This window comes from Haliotis cracherodii, unplaced genomic scaffold (genome assembly GCF_022045235.1).
Source record: "Haliotis cracherodii isolate W230 unplaced genomic scaffold, xgHalCrac1.p SCAF_15, whole genome shotgun sequence".
NCBI classification, from domain to species: Eukaryota; Metazoa; Mollusca; class Gastropoda; order Lepetellida; family Haliotidae; genus Haliotis; species Haliotis cracherodii.
The window spans coordinates 21,633,210-21,654,068 of NW_027266270.1; the positions used below are offsets into that span (position 1 = coordinate 21,633,210).

At 40.3% G+C, this 20,859-nt stretch overlaps 1 protein-coding gene across 1 annotated transcript in view; it reads right to left on the minus strand.

Annotated features, from left to right (window-relative positions):
* Positions 1 to 3,736: 3,736 nt before the first annotated feature.
* The window catches only part of LOC139461941 (uncharacterized), a 28,646-nt gene continuing 11,523 nt past the window's right edge, over positions 3,737 to 20,859 (minus strand). The window contains exons 7-19 of the mRNA XM_071243427.1: positions 20,658 to 20,743; positions 19,589 to 19,671; positions 18,035 to 18,136; positions 16,798 to 16,923; positions 14,661 to 14,849; positions 12,043 to 12,140; positions 11,422 to 11,512; positions 11,121 to 11,257; positions 9,541 to 9,626; positions 7,367 to 7,455; positions 6,431 to 6,529; positions 5,340 to 5,459; positions 3,737 to 4,230 (exon numbers count right to left, since the gene is read on the minus strand). Of these exons, the coding sequence (XP_071099528.1) occupies positions 4,064 to 4,230; positions 5,340 to 5,459; positions 6,431 to 6,529; positions 7,367 to 7,455; positions 9,541 to 9,626; positions 11,121 to 11,257; positions 11,422 to 11,512; positions 12,043 to 12,140; positions 14,661 to 14,849; positions 16,798 to 16,923; positions 18,035 to 18,136; positions 19,589 to 19,671; positions 20,658 to 20,743 (1,473 nt within the window). The 3' untranslated portion in view covers positions 3,737 to 4,063. The remainder of the gene's footprint in view (positions 4,231 to 5,339; positions 5,460 to 6,430; positions 6,530 to 7,366; positions 7,456 to 9,540; positions 9,627 to 11,120; positions 11,258 to 11,421; positions 11,513 to 12,042; positions 12,141 to 14,660; positions 14,850 to 16,797; positions 16,924 to 18,034; positions 18,137 to 19,588; positions 19,672 to 20,657; positions 20,744 to 20,859) is intronic.

Genomic DNA, 20,859 nt, shown 5'->3' on the forward strand with positions numbered 1-20,859 from the left:
AGAATCGACAGTGTAAGTTTTATACAGAAAGTGAAGCTCTTCAATGCCCGTAACATTCATAATTAATGGAGCCGTTTGTATGCAGAGCCAGGACAGTCAGACACTGCTCAGAGAGAAGTGTCCATTGATCTCTTGTGGTTGTTAAAGATAAGTTTGCGAGACAGGATTACTCATATATTCACTATCAGCGATGCATGGACTGCATGCATCCCATATTTGCATTCTGCTGATAGGCCAGTAACTCGCATCTAAACAAAATATGCCAACATTTTTTCCGATCATATTCTCACCAGACCACGATGAGTGAAAGACAAATACGTGTTGTATAGTGGCTGATTAGCATATATTGTGCTTTTACTTGATGAAATGAGGCAGTTATTGTCATCTATGTTTGCCTTTTAGTATCTCACATGGAACAATGACATCCGCATTGTCCGTCAGTTTATCCTTTAGAAATGTATTCTGCGTCAGAGTCAGCTGAATCTTTACATTACATTAATTCTGTTTTAGTCGGGTTTCGTTTCTTGAATGTATATGAAAAAAAAATCAATTTGTTGAAACTCTGGAGAACCGAAAAATTTGATATGATATGTACATGTAGCAACACAAAGCAATCCATATGCGTGCCATAATTTAGCTTTGATTGTAATTCGCAAGAAAATCATATTTTGAAGAATATACAGGTCATTATAATCGCCAGTTACCATAACGCAAATGCATGAGTTCCACTTTAATACACCTCAGCAATGTTTTTGAAAAGAGTGATTTGTGAAGGAAAAATTCTAAATTTGATTGTTGCATAGGTAGTATATTATTCTGTTTTGCAGTAAATATATTGAGCAAAATAACTAACGTTTCTGTTTAATAATGACATGTTTGCTTTGTTTTGTAAACAGCATTGCTGTTATCGATTTCATGTGTACATACATGTATCTCACTTCTTTGAAAACAATATGACATGATCTCTTCCATTTTAGGGGTGACAGGTTCAAGAGGTAGTGACGAAAATGCTCAAATAAATCTTTTCTTAAATTTCTCAATTTCTAAAAATCACAGCGTTTATTTATTTTGAAGTTTCGCGAGCACGTGTTTGTCTTCAATGATCCATTCGTGGTTTCACCGCTATTTTGTCTATTACGCCCGGGGAATCTCTTCGGGCAGATGAACGAAATTGATTATCCTCTGGCGTTGAAGTAATGTGTCCGGTACCAGTGGGTTTGAAATAACTGCCTATTAACAGTAATACATATTTAAAATCATTTAACCTACTTCCGTTACTTTTCAGTGTCCATGGCTGCGAAAAACCGTCGTGCACGGTGACAGGGCGATTTATAAATTACATGAACTATGAGGACCGCCCCGATCTTTAAATATGTTCAACATTAACGTGATACTGGAATCTGAATACTGCTGTTATAGCTGAAGCCCAGTCAGCATTGTACGACGACAGAGTGTCAGAGAGACGTTTTGATCCTTTGATCTTAAGCGGATATCCAGAAAGAAATAGCTCCTACCCACTGCTGGCGTAGGAAGGCCTTATGCTTTTAAATGGAGACATGACTGATTATGTACAAGCCACCCTGAGGGCTCCACCGGAAGCACCCACCTCTCACACAATTTGCATAGAAAGGGAAGTGCTAAAGTGATGTACAGAAATCCAATCACACGAAAGCGCGTTTACTAATGTTGTTTGAACGAAAAACGATATAGTAATTGTGAATCAGATCTAAGTTCTCGCTGCCGCTAAACAAAGATCTGAGGACATCCCTTTACCGGTCACGTCAGAACGACCTTTCGCGAACTTTGACCGACCATTGAAACGACTAACAAGAAGTCGACATCAGCCAATTAGAAAGCAGCTTTCTCGAGCTTTACGGTATTCGTTTCAACCTGGCGACTTCCATTTTGACTGCGCTTGAAAAATATATTGACACAGTTCTCGATTAAAATTTTGAAAACTGAATAAACGAACATTCCGGAATGTCTAATATACGGTTGCGATTGTACGGCAGTGCTTCCCACGTACTGTGCAACGCCCCCACCGTTCAAATTTTTATCCCACGAGAACGAGAGATAGACGATAATTTTGACGGAATCAGTCGTAGGGGCCGTAACTGTCGTTTGGAATACCCCGTTTTAACGTTTTCGAGATTGCATGATTTGAAAACACATCCCGACTGTCACTTTCATGATTTGGTAAGCGACGCTTTGATTGGTCGGATGAAAGGTCGGTCTGACGTGACCCGTAATGGGATGTCGTCAGATTTTTGTTCAGCGGCAGCGAGAACTAAGATCTAAATTTTATAAGATTGTATTTGACTCAGCATAATTCACGACTGATGAGCTCCTGATGAAACTCGGTAATCAACAGAAACATGGAAACAAAGAAATCCCATACGCAGGTAGGGCACATATACATAAAGGCCACGCACCCAACCAACCTGCGTTTTAACATGACAAATACGTAAATTCAAAGGAGGTGAAAAACATGAAGGGTTCAACTTTTCTTGTTGAGGATTAATCTATACAGTTTAGGATAGTGAGAAATAAAAAAATCACTTCATCTTCCGTTTCAAACTGCCGTGCATTGCTTTATACCTTTCTTTATACATTTCTTTCACAGCTTTTGAGGTACAATCGTGCATGCTCTTTACACCAAGATATCAAAGAGCGTCATGTGACTCTTGCTCAGAAGTTGTTTGATCAAGGTTACAACATTCAAGACCTTCAGTTAAGCTTTCAAAACGTTTGTGGTGACACCTGGACGACACTTCCAAAGTTGACGCATCAGAGATGAAAATTATGTCGGATGCAATTCCCTATTTTGACTTTTACCATATGTTCCCGTGTTGTTGTTTTTCAGGTGGGCAGTTGACTTGCCTTTGCAAGTGTTGGTGACGGGTGCCACCTGTGGGGCAGGATGCGCTCACCTTTTTGCGAACACCTGGTATCATCACTATCTGGTAATGATAAACACATGCGCATGATCATGATATTGTCGGAATCGTACAATCGACTCCTTTTTGGCAGAGATTTCTTTTCAAGATGGAAAGGGTTTTGTCGCTTTTATATATTATAAGGAATGACACCCACTATTGCTTGTGTTGGTATTGAGAAAAATATTCCTCCACTCAATACGATGAAACGATTTAAATGAACAGTTATATCACGGCGTGTCTGTGTGAGGAAAAACCTTTTGTTGACAAACCTTTTAAGCAAACATTACATATATACATATATGTACATTGTGTTATTGTCTACATAATTCACTGTGTCATAATGCGGTTCAACTGTAGAAATAACTGCTTACAGGCTTGAATATTGTTTTAATTTGCGTAAACATCAATCACTTATTCACACTCGCTCACCCTCCGCATGACGACCCTTGTTATATACAAAGTTTTATAGTTAAAGCCTACTGAGATACCATGTCGCATTTAATATTTATACTAACTCCGAGCCGACCAGGTAGCCTATTCTCTATGGAATCCTGGAAGGGACATTGTCGTGTTGGGGTATAGTCGTGCTTTGTGTTTGTACGGGAGACAACGCGACATTTTGACCGTTGTTTCGTTGTCACCATGTCCCGCTTTAGTTAAATTGGACACTTTTTGTTTGATATTGTAAGGGCGTCAACGCTATATTGCGACATATATGTTAACGTTCTCAGGTACTTGTTGAGTTACATAATTCAATACGTCAACGCAAGAAAATAACCGATCTCGATTATCTGGCGAAACAGGTTTATTACATTTTAACTCATTGTCATTCTCTCATGCACAAATGACAGACAGTGATGGGGAGAAATTCTGATTATGTAAACTATCATATACATGTTGTATTAAGCGAATCATATCTTTAAAGGCATCAGTTGACTTGCAGATGAAATTTTGATATCGAACATGTAAACACATTTGAAAAACTACTCGAAATCTTTGGTTAAGGTGCAAAACAACATTTGATCATTATTTTATACCAGATTTTGTGAAATAGTTATTATGTTATGCTCGAAGTTAGTCCGTAACGAGTACGGAATACAGTAATGTCATATTTTTGTATGATTTCAAAACAATGACGTTGTGACTGCAATTACAACACTGACAATTACAATTCTCATCTGGACTTCAAGATGAGCAGCAGCTTGGATCGGCCCGCACGGGAAGGGGTCGATGGGGGTGTGTGTGGGAGGGGGCGGAGTCGCACCCACATCAACGTAATTAGGATCGGCATCTGAAATAACAAACACAATATATAAATATACTTACCCCACTGCCCTAACTGTTCTACTCCCTTGACAGTTGAGAACTCGGTTCTTGTTTAATTAATCACGAACACAAATATGTATCGTGAACATAAATATGTATCATAAACATAAATATATGTCATAAACACAGATACATATGTGTTTCATAACACACATTTATGTCATGAACAGAAATATGTGTTATAAACACAAATATATGTTATGAACACAAATGTCATGAACACAAATATATGTCATATGCTGCTTGTACCAGTCCGGATTGATGCCGATTTATAGTGCTAGCTGACTGAGATACCATGCCGCAGTTTAACATCTATACCCCACTCAGACACAGTATACTGACTCCGAGCCGACCAGTCCTTGTTTTAGCCCCTAATGCCGAGCGCCAGACAGGGTAACAACAAGTACCATATTTTAACGTCTTTTGGTATGACGCGGCCGGGGATCGCACCCCGGACCTTTCGCTCTCTGGTCGGACGCTCTACCACAAGACCACGGAGGCAGTCTGTGTGTGTGTGTGTGTGTGTGTGTGTGTGTGTGTGTTCGTGTGTTCGTGTGTGTGTGTGTGTGTGTGTGTGTGTGTGTGTGTGTGTGTGTGTGTGTGTGTGAGAGAGAGAGAGAGAGAGAGAGAAAGTTAACACAGTCTTCAGAAGCGCACTAAGTGTGGTTATTTGTAACTGCAAGGCAATGAATGGCTTGCCTTCAATACAGAGTTATTTTGGCAGTTATAACGTATTGTTCTGCAATATTGGAAACTTAAAGGTACATTGTTTGTTGTAATGTTTGTTCTTTAACGCCGCATTCAGAAATATTCCAGTTATATGAAGGCGGTCTGTATATAATCGAGTCTTGACTAGACAATCCAGTGATTGATCTCATGAGCATCGATCGACGCAATTCGGATATGATGACATGCATCGACCAAGTCAGCGTGTCTGACCACCCGATCCCGTTAGTCGCCTCTAAAGACAAACATAGTCGACTTTTACAGTCGCTTATGTTGACATGCAGATGCCATAAGATGTGGAATATGCATTCACTATATCAACGAACATTTGAATGTTTGAAGACTTACATGGACATACGTTACACAGGATAGGACAGAAGACCTGAGCTAGGGGATTCCTAGTGCACGCATCGCCCGGAAAGGTCTCTTCGTTACAGAAGAATGGCTCTGTGACGTCATCACAGGACACTGGGGATACATCATATATGGATGACAGTTATTGTAATGCAGATTTATCCTCTAAAGAATTCGTAAAGGAGATTTATCACACTACCTTTATAAAGTATGCAAGATGTTTTCGAAAGCTTGGTTCATAGCACATATTATCTACGCACTTTTGTGACGCGTCCAGTGACACATATTATCTACGCACTTTTGTGACGCGTCCAGTGTGCGTCTTGTAACAGTTGATTATTGATATAATCTCCTAATGTAAACGAGACGGAAATATTGTTATCACTGACTTATCCACGGGAAAATTATTAACATACTTAAAAACACATTGTTCATATAGTTTAACAACTGCAACTGTAGGATACAGACCGAATCATTACAATGCATAATAATGAAGATGTGATACACTTGATACTCGATGATATATAGTGACTCATTAATTCTGAAAGATAAAGTAATTATTCACATATGACACTTATGATATTTCAGAAAGAGGATAACCATTTTCATATGACATATCTGATTTTCCGAAAGAAAGTAAATATTCACGCATGCTATTTTAGAAAGATAAGCCATTTACGTATGACACTTATTATATATCAGAAAGATTAGTAACTTTTCACTTATGATATTTCAGAAAATCAAAGAAACTATTCGCTTATATTTCAGAAAGATAAAGTATCTATTCACATATGACACATGTTGTTTCAGAAAGATAAAGTATATATTTGCATAGTGCATGCTCAGGTTTAAGGTCGCTATCTAAACTTAAAGACGTCAAGAATCCATTTCCAACGCCAAGTATAGCCACAAAATATAGTTATTTTATGTAACCTGTTATCAGGACTTGCATTGACTGTAAGTGAATAATTATCATTGCGAAAGGAACACAATTGTTCATTCTGTAATAGATGAATGCCATTATTTTAACAAAATATATTCCTTGAAAACATGTAGAGGTATCTGTGACCGCTATGTATACCCACATGTGCACCCGGGGTGTTGATTGAATTCCGTCTTACAGGAACACGTGCATTCAGAAGGATCCATGATACCCTCATTTTCACAATACTTGTCGCTGCAATCTGGAATGCAGACCATTGTTGGTTTTGCAAGAAATTGTCAACAAAAAATAAATAATTGGATAACAGGATGAATGTTTAAATGTACGGATTAACATATTAAAAAAATGATTAATAAAGGCTTATGTTCTGTCACTTATTATTTTGGTGAATGTTACATTAGAATTCGGACAGGTATTCTGGTTACCATGTATCCATTCACAAGACACAACACAGGTCTTAAAATTGGACCATGGTCTTAACAGTAATTTTATCAGGAACAAGAAGTTGCAGGGGATCACTGGTGGCCAAATCGACATGGGCGCGGGAATTCACTGAACAGAGTTGCGTCCCTTAGATGTGCAAGAAACCTCTCATCGTGGGTTTCAATCCCAGATTGGCCCTGATTCTAGGCGTGTCAGCACCATACCAGTGGTCGTGTTTCACCAAAGTGGTAACCGTCTAAGACATGTATCAGTTCACGCTTTCACGTCGCCACGCCGTGATATGAATGAATTACTATTCACAGCGGCGTTAACCAATACTTACTCACGATGTATCGTGGTAATTGGGTTCCAGTTAATGGTGTCTCACTCATCCACATACAACTCGTACATCTAACGCACGTCTACATTGTATTGCTCCAAGTACATCTGTATATATCAACACTGGTTAATAATAAGATCTTGCGATATGATTGGGTTCACGGTTAAGATCACGATGTCTGCTCATGCTAGGTTTCTGATAGGGGTTCGGCAATGACTACATCTAAGTGTTACTTTCAATGTAGTGAGGTACTGACATCAAGCGGCCACTGTTGAAACCCAGAGCATGTTAAACAAGATAAAGTAGTCGACTCACTACAAAGTCCACGATCACAGTTGCTAATGCAGGCACTGCACGTTGTACCGTTGGTGTAAGGTTTGCTGTTGTCCTTACGCGTGTTGCCCCTGCACATACAACAAACACCCTTATATGTATACACGTCAAGTAGTACTGCAACTTCATATGTTATTGTTTTTTTAGGACAAAAGTAACAGTACGCATTTAAATATACTCTTAAAAAACACGCAAAAATAAAAATAAAATTATCGGACCAAGAGGTTTAAGGTTTAAATAAAGAGGTTTAATGTGTTATAGTGTCAGTGACACATTTTCCGGATCAAAATGATCACAACAAGGACATGCAAACCTTTAGTCGGGAAACGAGTACGATTCGGAAAAACGCACACAGTGCCTTAACAAAAGGGCCATGGAGCTGCACGTACTGCACGTGCAGGAGCACCATGTGCGGTATTAAAGTGATAGGATTTTGATTGCCTGTTATCTGCGTCAACCGAACAGTGACCTTAAACAACATGCCAAGATTAACAGAAGTTCAAAGACACAACGTCATAGGCCGCTTGCAGGCAGGGAAATCCCGTGGCCAGGGTTTTCAATGTAGTGCCCAGCACCATCACAGGGCCTTGGGCTCGGTTTCAACAGCATGGGTCAACATGTGATCGGCCAAGGTCGGGACGATCAAGGGTAACCAACCCCGCCCACGATCGCTACATCCGATTGCGCGACCTCAACCGCATCCCAAATACCCGGACTGCGCAGAAACTCCGACCAGACCGTGCGAAGCCGTTTAAGAGCAGCAGGTCTACGAGCAAGACGTCCTGTTCGACAACATCGTCAACAACGACTGCATTGGTGTCGTCAACACAGGGAATGGTCTCAACTGCGATGGAGAGATGTCTGGTTCAGCGACGAATATCTCTTCTGTCGAGGGAATGGGAGAGCACGGGTCTCCAGACGTCGGGGAGAACGTTACGCCCGAAACTGCGAACAATGTCGATAGGTGTGGTGGGGGTAGCGTTATGATGTGGGTAGATAACTCTCATCATGGCAGGACAGGTTTAGTCCATATCCAGGGTAATCTTACGGGTCAACGATACATCAACGAATTTTTTCTACCATACGTCCTCCCAATTGCATCCAACGGCAACGGTGTATTCCAGCAGGACAAAGCTCGACCGCATACAGCACGGATCACAAGAGCCTGTCTACACAACAATAACGTTGATGTTCTCCCCTGGCCCTCCAGATCCCTGGAATTGAACCCGATAGAGCAGTCAACCACAAACCCAGATGTTGCAGCAGTTGCATTTGCGTTGCTGGTCGAGTGGGTTACCTCTCCCCAGGATTTGATTCGCATACTCTTCTCTTCCATGGTCACGGCCGCTATCGATTGCAACGGAGGACATACGCGTTATTGATGGTAGATGACCTTCACCTTAGACCTTTCCTGTGTACCGATAACTAAGATGACTACAATCACCAAGTGTTCTCTCCACAACATTTTAGCTCAGTACCTTGTACGGTTCCTCGTGTGAATGTATTGTCCTACCTCATATAAATTTGGTAAGGTAAGGTGAAATGAGGTTAAACGTCGCGTCCAAGATTATTATACTTATATAGAGACGTGTATGCATGTGTGTGTGTGTGGCAACTTGTACCAGTCCGGACTCATGTCCACTGACATACAATGCCGCAGTTTAACATGAATACCCCACTCAGACACAGTATACTGACTCCGAGCCGACCAGTCCTGGTTTTAGCCCCTTCATGCCGAGCGCCAGACAGGGTAACATTAAGTACCATCTTTTAACGTCTTTTGGTATGACGCGGCCGGGAATCGAACCCCGAACCTTCCGCTCTCCGGGCGGACGCTCTACCACTAGACCACGGAGGCGGTCCATACAAATCCGTCTTTGCGTTTCTTTTTTCGAAGAGTATATTTTGAGAACTGAAAATTGATAAGCGATGATGATAATATCCATTGTATACCTTCATGTAGGTAAATCATTTTTGAACAGAATAGTGAGATACTATTTTAATGCCTATAGGGCTCAAAACGATGGTAACACATCCATTTTTCTATCGATTTAAACTATTGACCATACTGCTCCATGGGAATCAGACATTAATTAGTGCAATATAAATTATGCATGTAAATGTAGCATGGCTATACAAACTGATTGATTTCTTACCTTGGTCCATAATTGCAGACATAAACAAACCTTCCGTCACAGTCCGCGAAACCACACCCAATTCTTGTCGTTGATTCCCACACGAGCTGAAGAACAAGTAAACAATGAACCCCTCATTACTACCAGCACAGACTGTTAGGGACCAATGCACTCCCAGAACCCCCACGGGAAAGTTGTATCTCAGGGTGAGTTGGGTTCACACAAGTTTGAACAGTATGACAGTTGTGACTACAGGGCGAAATGTCAGGAAGAAATGGATTTGCAGGCATTAGTGCTCAAGTCGATTTTTGGTTTTTATTTTCTTCACCACACACTGAAGAATTAAAATTCTATAAAAATGGTAACCAGCAAGACAGATCCTTGCATATTTGTAGGAATTTGAAAGTGCATATGCTAAATATTTATGTACATTCTGGTGTAGAACTTTATATATCAATAAAACCCGATAACTGTTAAGCATACAACATTCAAGTCGTTGTTACATATTTTATAAATTATAACAATTTAATTTTTTTTTTTAAATTTTTTATACGTTTCAAATTTTCTAGGTCAAGATTATTGACAAAGAATCACATAGTTTTCCGTTATGCATCTGCCCCACCAAATAATACTATATTTTATCTTGAAAGACAAATGTGAGAATAACGTCAGAAGTGACGCAGGTCGTTTGACGCTGGGTACTTCGGTGAAACTTACACAAAATGGTATGGTAATGACTGATCAAGTGTCATAATCAGGGCGCATCTCGGACACGAACCCACTACAAGTTTGAAGGGACATAGTTCCTCGATTGTAGATGTGCATGTTATTAGAACATAAGGGCATCTGGTGTCAGATGTTTCGGTTAGTACATTGATCTAATTTTAAACTCATTTGACTCCATATATCGTTTACGACGACCATATGCAGTGGTCCGACAAAATTGTTATCCACACTCTTGTCACCTCGAACTACGCATATCTCGAACAACAGTGAAACCTCGTTCACCCGGACCCCGTTAAAATGGAAAACCCGCCAAGCGGAGGAATACTACCGTATTCCTCGTAATAAGCGCCCCGCTCTAATAAGCCCCCACGGCTAGTGAACAATCCCAATTGGCACCCCTTCCGATTGATCAATGTACACAAGACTCATTTTTTCGCGAATAATACGCACTCGTGTGTTATATGCACCCTTAATTATGGGCAATTAATACATAAACATTTCAGGCTGTCAGCATAAACCACGAAATTTATCAATCAACTCCGTTTTTTTTCACCCAAAAAATATTCTAATAAGAGCCCCCTCTTTCTAATTTTGAGAGCGCTTATTACGTCGAATACAGTATTAAGATTTAAGAAATAATAATACGTGCCCGAGATATATTAATCCGGGTGATTAAAAAGGAACGGTACCGTCTGGTTTAACGGGGTTTCACTTTATGTTCGACCGTATGGACTTCCGTGTTTCACTGTTATATATACTGAACAAAAACTGTTAGGAATAATTTTTAAGGATGTTTTTATGTAGTGAAGACTGAGACCATAATTCTTCCCACAATTCAGGATCCCTAACTTTTTATATTAGTGTATTTTGCTAACCTGTGTGTAAGGGGCTGTTTTATCAACATTGGTATTGCTGCCATACACGAAATCCTTCCCCGAGTGCCACCATGTGTCGATGGCGTCTGTCCAACTGTCTAAACCAACGGCAATGTTTTGCCCTAAACGGAAACGACCTAAAATATAAAAAAAATTGATACTGTTTTGTTTACACAAGACAAAAAACGGCATTATCCATATAGAGTTGCATGTTTTAATCTTACGACATCATTATCCTTACACTTGATCTGGTTAGCTACAATGTTTCTGAAACGAGTGAGTGCATAAGTTCTAAGGATACCAGGAATTGTTCGATGTGATGGTTCATCTGAGCCCTCTTCACAGGCCTCCGCCCACACACGTGCAACCATGGCAATCTCAGCGTCCCAAGTCTAAAAATAAAACAAAAATTAAAACACCATTTCGAAATAAATTAAACCCTAAAACAGCATTTCCAATTATTTACAATGTATTACATTGCTAGGATCCATGAACTCTCGGTTTTGAAAAATGATATGCCAATGGAAGATATTTTCCTACCCTTTTCCTCATCAAATAGCATCTTCATATCATCATGTTAGTTAACGAAGCATATACGCCATCATACAAGAGCATTCCTTATCAGATCACGAGAAGTCGATATAATGAGTCATTTGACAGACCAGAACACACACACACATTTCTCAGACATTTCCGAGTGAATTTTTGTTAAATTCAAGCGTGATAAGAAAAATGATTTTATTGGGTTTGCACGTGCACTCGCCCATCAATTATTCGCTTTAAAGCTTGAAGTTAAGTTCACAAAAGACAAAGACATACAGTAATGAATGTTGTTGTTTTTATATCACAGCCTCATCCATATTCGATGAACATCAGTGATGTGACATACGACAAACTAATTCGATTTAACGTATATGTTTACCAATTTCATCATGTTTCTGGCTGATGGCGTCACGTTTCGTCTGTGCATGTTGTGTTGTTGAAGTATCAGCTCTATATCGGATGATGATATATTCATATCTGACAAATAAAAGAAACATACTTAAACGCTCATGACAACTGCACAATAATGATATCCATCGCACGTTACCAAGGCAACATGTATGTCATGGTGGGTAGCAGATGTGTAATTATGAACTGACTTCTGTTTGACTTCTATTAATGTATCAATGTCATGTTTGTTTTCTCTACCAATGACTCTGATGCATAATTGGTGAATCACAAACCCTTTTCCATCAACTTGGTTGTGCAATATTCAGATGTTGATAGTATCAACCTCCATAACAGGCAAGTTAATATAAGGTAATTATCTGTCTGTTAGTTTAAAGCGTCGACAGCACAAACGATGGTCAATGTATCCACAAGATTCTCACAGTCCACGATTGCTTACCGGTTGTTATAATTATGTCTTTGTCTAAATATGTATGAGTTCTATATCGTCAGTGTTGATGCTGCTAGTCACTTTCAAGTGTTTGTCAAAATCAGAATAAAACACGATCTGGAATAACAACAACGGACAATCACGGCAATGGACCCTTCAGATGCTAATCTGAAACAACTAGGAATACTAATTCCCAAAGAATCTTGATAATACATGTACATGCTCCCGGCGTTTTTTAATCGATTTGATTTAATCGATTCCAACAATGTAATTTCGCAATATACACTTCTAAAGCAACAATCAATAAAGCTGGGTCATAATGAGTACACAAAAGTCAATCGTTTACGTTACGATGTGCGCGATTCCAGACAAGTTAACCGAACCTAACAACACAAACAGTACCAAACGCACGGTATGAGTTTTAAGATTGATGTTTTAAGTTTTGATGCTTTCATATATTCGAAGGAAAACATTAAGAGAAAACATAATATTAAAATAAATTATTAACATCTTAACAATAACATGATAGTATAGTTACAAATGCTGAGTGATTAAATTACGTTTTGTCTAACTATTGTAGGTGAGGTGAAATTGGTTTTAACGTGGCGTCCAAGATTTATTGCACTTATATTGCGACGTGCATGTACATGTGTGTGTTTGTGTGGTTGCTTGTACTAGTCCGGGCTGATGCAGATATATAGTGCCAGATACCATGCCGCAGTTTAACATGAATACCAAACTCAGACACAGTATACTGACACCGAGCCGACCAGTCCTGGTGAGAGCGCTAGACAGGGTAACAACAAGTACCATTTTTAAACGTCTTTCGGTATGATGCGGCCAAGGATCGAACCCCGGACCTTCCGCTCTCCGGGCCGACGCTCTACCACTAGACCACGGAGGCGGTCAATAAATATAGTAGCTTTGATTACCTTTTGTTTACTCCCCTTATCGACCTGCCCTGCATATCAGATGAGGTACAAATACCGAAGCATCCCGTGGGGGACCGGGTGGGATATGTCCCAAGCACCACATTGAAAACCGTTAGAGGCAAATAACGTGGGGACATGTGAGGATTCCGGGACAGAATTTGTCCCAAGCAACCTACGCTTTGATGCGACTCGATGGATTGCATGGTCAGACTCGGTGACTTCGTTGATGGCGTGTCAGCGTACTCCGACGACGTTTTTTTCATAACATTTATTACTGGACTGTCTGGCCCAGACTCCATTATTTACAAGCCTTCGTTATTCAGCAGGAACACTGCTGAGTGCGGCGTTAAATAGGAACGATTTCAAAGTCTATTAAGATTTGTGGAATCCTTCAACCCAAAATGTGACTGTGACCAACAAGTCGATCGTAACTAACATACTTTAACACAGGTCAAAGACAATCGTTGCGCCAAGATCGCTTTGTGGAACGGGGCCGAGTATGTTTCGATCGCAGGAGTTTACGGTTCGTGTTCAGCGGGCGGCCTGGTGTGGGTTGGTGTTACGCCGTACACTGCTGATATCAAGAGATTTGCTTCGGGAGCGTCCTGAAGTGGGTTTGTGTTACGCCGTACAGTGCTGATTTCAAAGGGGCTAATGTTTAGAGGGCGACCTGGAGGGGGTGGGTGTCACGCCGTACAGTGCTGATTTCAAAGGGGCTTGTGTTTAGAGGGCGACCTGGAGTGGGTGGGTGTCACGCCGTACAGTGCTGATTTCAAAGGGGCATGTGTTTAGAGGGCGACCTGGAGTGGGTGGGTGTCGCACTGTTTTGTGATGATGTCAAGGGAACTTGTGTTTTGTGAGCGGCCGGGAGTGGGTGGGTGAGGGGTGGGGACGGAGGGGCGCTGTCACGCCGTACAGTGCTGATTTCAAAGGGGACTGGTGTTGAGTGGACGGCTAGGAGTACTAGTGGGTGTCACGCTCTACACTGATGATGTCAAAGGGACCTGTGTCGGAAGTGGATTGGTGTTTCAGTGTACCTTAAATGAGTGTTTGCCATGTCTTTTACTAATAAACAATGGAATATAAATTATTTCAGGTAATTAATATGATGATTTGATCGCAACTTTTGTTTTTACATTACGTTAACATAATGTTATGCTCTGTTATTAAATGGTATAAAATGCAATCTTATCTTCTGTTGTTGACACTCAATAAATGTTTTCATACCTGCTACTGTCTGGTTGAGTCGTTTTGAAGGCTGTAGACAGGCGGAATGACCACGATGAACACTAAATTTGTCTTTACACACTCGTGGAGGTTTCGGTGTGGTTGTGATCGTGGTTGTGATCGTGGTTGTGATCGTGGTTGTAGGAGTTCCTGGCTTAGGTTCATTGTAATCGTATCTGTAGTCACCATCTGAAGATTGAAAAGGGGCATACTTGCCTTCACATATTTATGAACCTTAAGTATGCCATATTGTATATAAGTTACCTGTGGGATTGAGAGCGTGTTGTTTTAGCTTTTCAGGCGACAAGAAACATCAGTAGTTGTGCATTTGCACGAGCACATATACCACTAAACGTTTACAGTTGTAGAAGTATAGTCATCATACACTAAACGTATTATTTAATATGTACATCTGCATACTCTCATGTATATGGTTTGACATGTATGTGTCAAAATCAACTATTGCAAATTAATATTTGGTCAAAAACTATGCCCAGCTCCAATGGTAAAATATGACACGGACATGATCAAATATGACACGGACAGGGTAAAATATGACACGGACATGATCAAATATGACACAGACATGGTACAATATGACACGGACAGGGTAAAATATTACGCGGGCATGATACAATATGACACGGACAGGGTAAAATATTACACGGGCATGATACAATATGACACGGACAGGGTACAATATGACAGGGGCATGGTACAATATGACGTGGACATGGTAAAATACGACACGGGCATGATACAATATGACATGGACAGGGTGAAATATTACACGGGCATGATACAATATGACACGGATAGGGTAAAATATGACACGGGCATGATACAATATGACACGGACAGGGTGAAATATTACACGGGCATGATACAATATGACACGGACAGGGTGAAATATTACACGGGCATGATACAATATGACACGGACAGGGTGAAATATTACACGGGCATGATACAATATGACACGGACAGGGTGAAATATTACAGGGGTATGATAGAATATGACACGGACAGGGTAAAATATTGCACGGGCATGGTAGAATATGACACGGATATGGTCGTTGCTGGCAATGTCCAACGTCATTCATTGATGCCCGAGGATCTCCAAATTGTCGTATTATCGTAAGCCAGACTATGATTGATCACCCTGGTGTAGTGCATATGATGACCTTGACGTAGTAGTTGTGATGTATTTTATATTTGAATGTGGTAAACTGCTATCAACATGTCAAATTCACAGCAAGATCCTTTCAGCAAGATTCTGACGTTCTACAATAAACTGCAGTGACAGTATATACCCATGTTTGCTGGGGGCTAAAATAGAAACTGACAAGAAATGATTATTCGATTGGCATGTATTTGATACAGGTATCATAGTTCTGTTTTGGACCTAAAGTTTGCAGTGCTTAGGCTACCGTTTTCAGCTTAGTAATCTTTTGTTAACGTTTGTAATTGTTTGGTCAAACCCAAGTTTCAAGTTTATACTTCATTTTGCCCGGCAGTTCAAGTGAACAGCTGAAAACAATTCTTTTCTTTTCCTCTTGATACCTGAATTTTTCAAAATGAAACGAAACAATTAACTTTTTTGTTCTGGTCGGAAACCATAACCGGTTGAAAATGGCCGTTTTGACTGCAACCTGGCCATGGGCATGTCAATGTACCCTTCTGAATTGGAATCGCCAATATAGGATATCGTGGTAATTGTTCGAGCTTATGCACGGTTTACGTTAACATAACGTTGACAATTGACCATGCGATTCATTGTATAACTTGAGGCATATAGTATGACCCAAAGTGCAGTATTCGTGAAACGTTCTTGGGAAAGTGGTCATTTATTGGTCAGTGGTTTCGCTAATTGTCTTACAGGTTGCACGAAGTAGCTGTAAGGAATCACTGGTCGTAGGTTCAAAGTTCAGAATAATCCCATTATCATACTTAGTCTTTATCATATCATCATAACATCATATCTACGATCATGGGTTTCGCAAAAGACGTACATGTATGTGTCTACGACCTGACTTAAGCGAACACTGTTCAGAGCGGTATCAGACCGTAACTAATTCATTTGGCATGATTACACCTATTTTGTTGATACCTTTTGCATTTATTTAATGCTACTCACATGGACACTTGTGGCACATCTTAGGGCAGCGGTCTGGTACATCAGCTATTCTGGGACAGTTTTCTTCAACGTAGGCGGTTTTGTTGCAGTAATATGGCTCTTTAACAGTTGCATTTTCGCAGTCAACTGAAATATAGCAAAATGATCATGCTTTAGCATGTACTCATTTATTCATTCAAATTGTGGTCAGGATATATACATTGCAGAGCATATTGTATTTTTTCTTGCAAAATATCAAGAAGTTATGAGAGGAGATGAATAGGTTTGATAATAAAAGACAAATGCATACGTTCTATTTATATGTATTTTCTTACTGATGTCCATAATAATCTTACTACGAACACCATTGTGTCATTGTGTCAGACTGAAAGTACATATGTAGTACCGGTATAAAGTCTCATGTCTCACGAGTAACGGAACATGTGTCAAATATGTTTTCCAAACTAGTTTAACAATAATTATTGTAAACGATTCATGAATACAAATATAGTTAAAAATTTCACCTCATTGTGAAATGATTTTAGAGAAGGTTGTCCATGTTATTTGTAAATGCATATTAATATTTGGAAGGTCAATGGGAGTCCAGATGTTTGAGGTGTCGCAATTCGTTGTAATGATTTGCGTCCCTTGTAATTAGCTGTGCCATGAGCTGCGAATCTTGTGTTTGAATCCCATATTCTCAAAGAGTATGACACTTTTCTCTCGACATCACGTCTATTTTTCGAGAGTATGGCTGAAGTGGTAAAATTATGCGACCGGAATCACTACAGACTTTCTTCCAACATGTTGCAGATACTACGTCATATCACTGTAAGACCCTTATAAAGGTGTAAAACCCAACGCACGCTGCCCTACAAGGAAACGTAATTGAAAAACAAAACGTTGGCACTAACATCCATAACGTTTTGTGGAGACGCGATCACAATTAAAAACTGCGCACTTTGTTTTTTCTAGCTATGAGTTGTTCACAAATGTTTCCTGGCTCAATGTCAGCACCATACGCTTCCTCGTGGGTTTCACCGACGTGGTAAACGTCTTAGACCTGCATTACTTCGGGCTTTCCTCCAACATCAAGCTGACGCGCCTCGTTATAACTGGACTACTGTTAAATGCGGCGTTAAACACAACTCACTCATTCACTCACTCCTGGCTCAAACCATTTCTATGTCGATGCATACTTCTCACAATACAACGAATCGTGGTTGATTTCGAAAATATAAAGGAACAACATACTTACGTTTACATACATCGCCTACGTAGACGTTATCTACGATGCATTTGCAGGTACATGTTGTTCTGTTAAGCGTACCGCCATTTTCACACGCTTTCCCTCCACAATCTGGAAGTAGAATGTTACGCGTTTCACGAATGGTATTTTACGCAGCTTTCAGTAATAAGTGCAACTGTTTAACAACTTGCTGATTTTATCCGGACTATTTGTGTTGTTGTCGCAGTCGAGCGTGATGCCATGGCCGCACCATGACCGCGTCAATCAAATTAATAAATATGGCAGATTCAGATAAATTAACGGAATGTCATGCTATCTACGGGTTCAAATCCGGAGCGTAAAATAGAAGGATTTGTGTAACGTGTTTTGTTGTGGAAGGCCTGTAACGTCAGCAACACCAGAAATGACTCAGATAATTCATGATATGGTGATGACCGGACGGCGAATAACTAAACATCATGTTGCTAGTTCTGTTGACACTTTGTAGGGGAGAGTACATGCAATTATCACAGAAACCTTGACAATGAAGAAAGTATCAGCTCCTTTGGATTCCAAAACGTCTGACGTGCAATCAAAAACGCACTAGGCCCACACGTCTCGTGATAATGTAGCTCTGTTTGAAGCTGATCCAGGAAGGTTCTTGCAACGATTGTGACTGTGAATGAAACCTGGGTTCACCACGTCCAAACAACAATCAAAACATGGGAACCATTTAAAATCACCATTACCAAAGAATGCAACCGGCGTGTCATCATGGTGGACTATCTTCCAAAAGGTAAAACAATAAACTGGGTATATTGACGTGCTGCACGTTTGATGCAATTACCGAATGAAACAGACTACGAACATGGGATGCCGAGAAGAGATGTACACTTCCACGCAGACACAGCACCATCGCACCAGTCAGTCACTGCTATTTTCTACAATCAACGAGTGTGACTTTGAACTTACTCAGCACCACCTTATAATCCAATCACGAATAAAGCTCTTGTCGGAACCCATTTCGATTAGAACGATGACCCAATAGCAGAGAAAGTTTTGGACAACAAAGAGGACTAATACGAAACCGGTACAAAATAACCCCAACTTCGTTGACAATAGTATCAATATGGAAGGCGATTATGTAAAGAATATATTATTTTGATGTCTTTTTTTTTTTTTTGGGGGGGGGGGGGGGGGGGGGGGGCAAGAATATATCGATCAACCTTCGTTGTTAATGAGAAAGTTCAATGCAAGTTTGCCTGGTTACTGTGTAAAGGAGGTGTGTGGGGGAGGGGAGGGGGGGGGGGGGACATTTATCACATCATCATTTTTATATGAAGAACTATATTTGCAGGATGTCAGAATGTTTGTGTAAAACACAGTGGTGGAAGATGGTCATAACATTAATAGAATCTATTTTGGCGAAGGTGCAGGTACAGTACTGTTTGTAATACTAATATTTGATCAACCCATAAGCGGCATAGACATCTGTTACCAAGCAACGTTAAATCCGACAATAAGAGTCATACATGGTCAGTATACGAATGTCAAGAAACCAAAATATGACTTAAAAAGGACTACCACAAAGATTTTTGTCTGTTTGTTTGCACTCGGCTGCAGGCGTCCCTCTCTTGTACGGTAGCTTGTATCCACCTCTGTTGCCCCTAAAACGGATCAGATTAAATGACATGTTATCGATAGTATAAATGTATATAATTCATTTGTAAATCTTCCTGACTATCCGACAAACATATCTGATGACACGCTTAAGATGTTACAATGCTTAGCTCTACATTGTGAGGACGTGTTTCCTTTACATATAATTCAAAACACTTGTCGACATCCTTTAGTTCTTAGCGAATGAATCCAGATGGACTAGATTCGTGTTCATATAATTCGGCGGAATTTTATGTAAGAGTAAACATTGACAATATGCGAGAGGACAATATGCGAGGGGACAGGTGCGAGAGTAATCATTTGTTTTATTCTACAGAAATTCACATGAAAGTTTATGAACCCTTATACTCTTTTCACATAAAAATCTGCCTGCGAACGGTGAAATGTTATTACCAGACGCCATATTGTTTCCTAGCAGGCGATAGTCAATATTCACCACATGATAGGTCAATACTGATCATGTGACAAGTCAATATTCGAGGCCGGTGCCAATCACGTGATTTGGGGTCTACATTGAAATGTTTCGCCACGTGGTACAGATTAAATAATGGAATTGCAAGATTCGCAATACAGGTATAACAATAAGATAGAATGACTGCCAGTATTACATCACGTTTAAGCTGTTTACTATCACCTACTACAAAAGTGGAAAGCCTCAGAGAACAGGCGGCGGTGTGATAGACCTGTGGTTAAAGCGTTCGCTCGTCAGGCCGAAGACCCGGGTTCGATTCCCGACATAGGTACAATGAGTGAGGCTTATTTATGGTGTTCCCCGCCGTGATATTGCTGGAATATTGCTAAAAGCGGCGTCAAACCTCACTCACTCACTCAGAGAACAGAATCATTCTGACAACATGAAACAACACTGGTACACTCGACAGATCTTGCCCTTGCATTCATTTGGGTTTCTAGTACTATATATGGGCGACATTGTCTTGCCGGGACGTGTTCAGTTGGTGGCATATATACTTACGCAGGGGCATAGTTGCAGACATAGAACAGCATAGTGTTGCAGTTGGCGAATCCACATCCTACTCTTGTTGTGTCCGCCCATACCAGCTGTAAATATAATTATAAAGCTTTAAGTATGTCATATGTTGTATTTAAACAGACTGTGTTCGAGTCCGAGTTAGTTTGCCAGTTGGTTATTCTTAGATACATGATATCGCACGTTT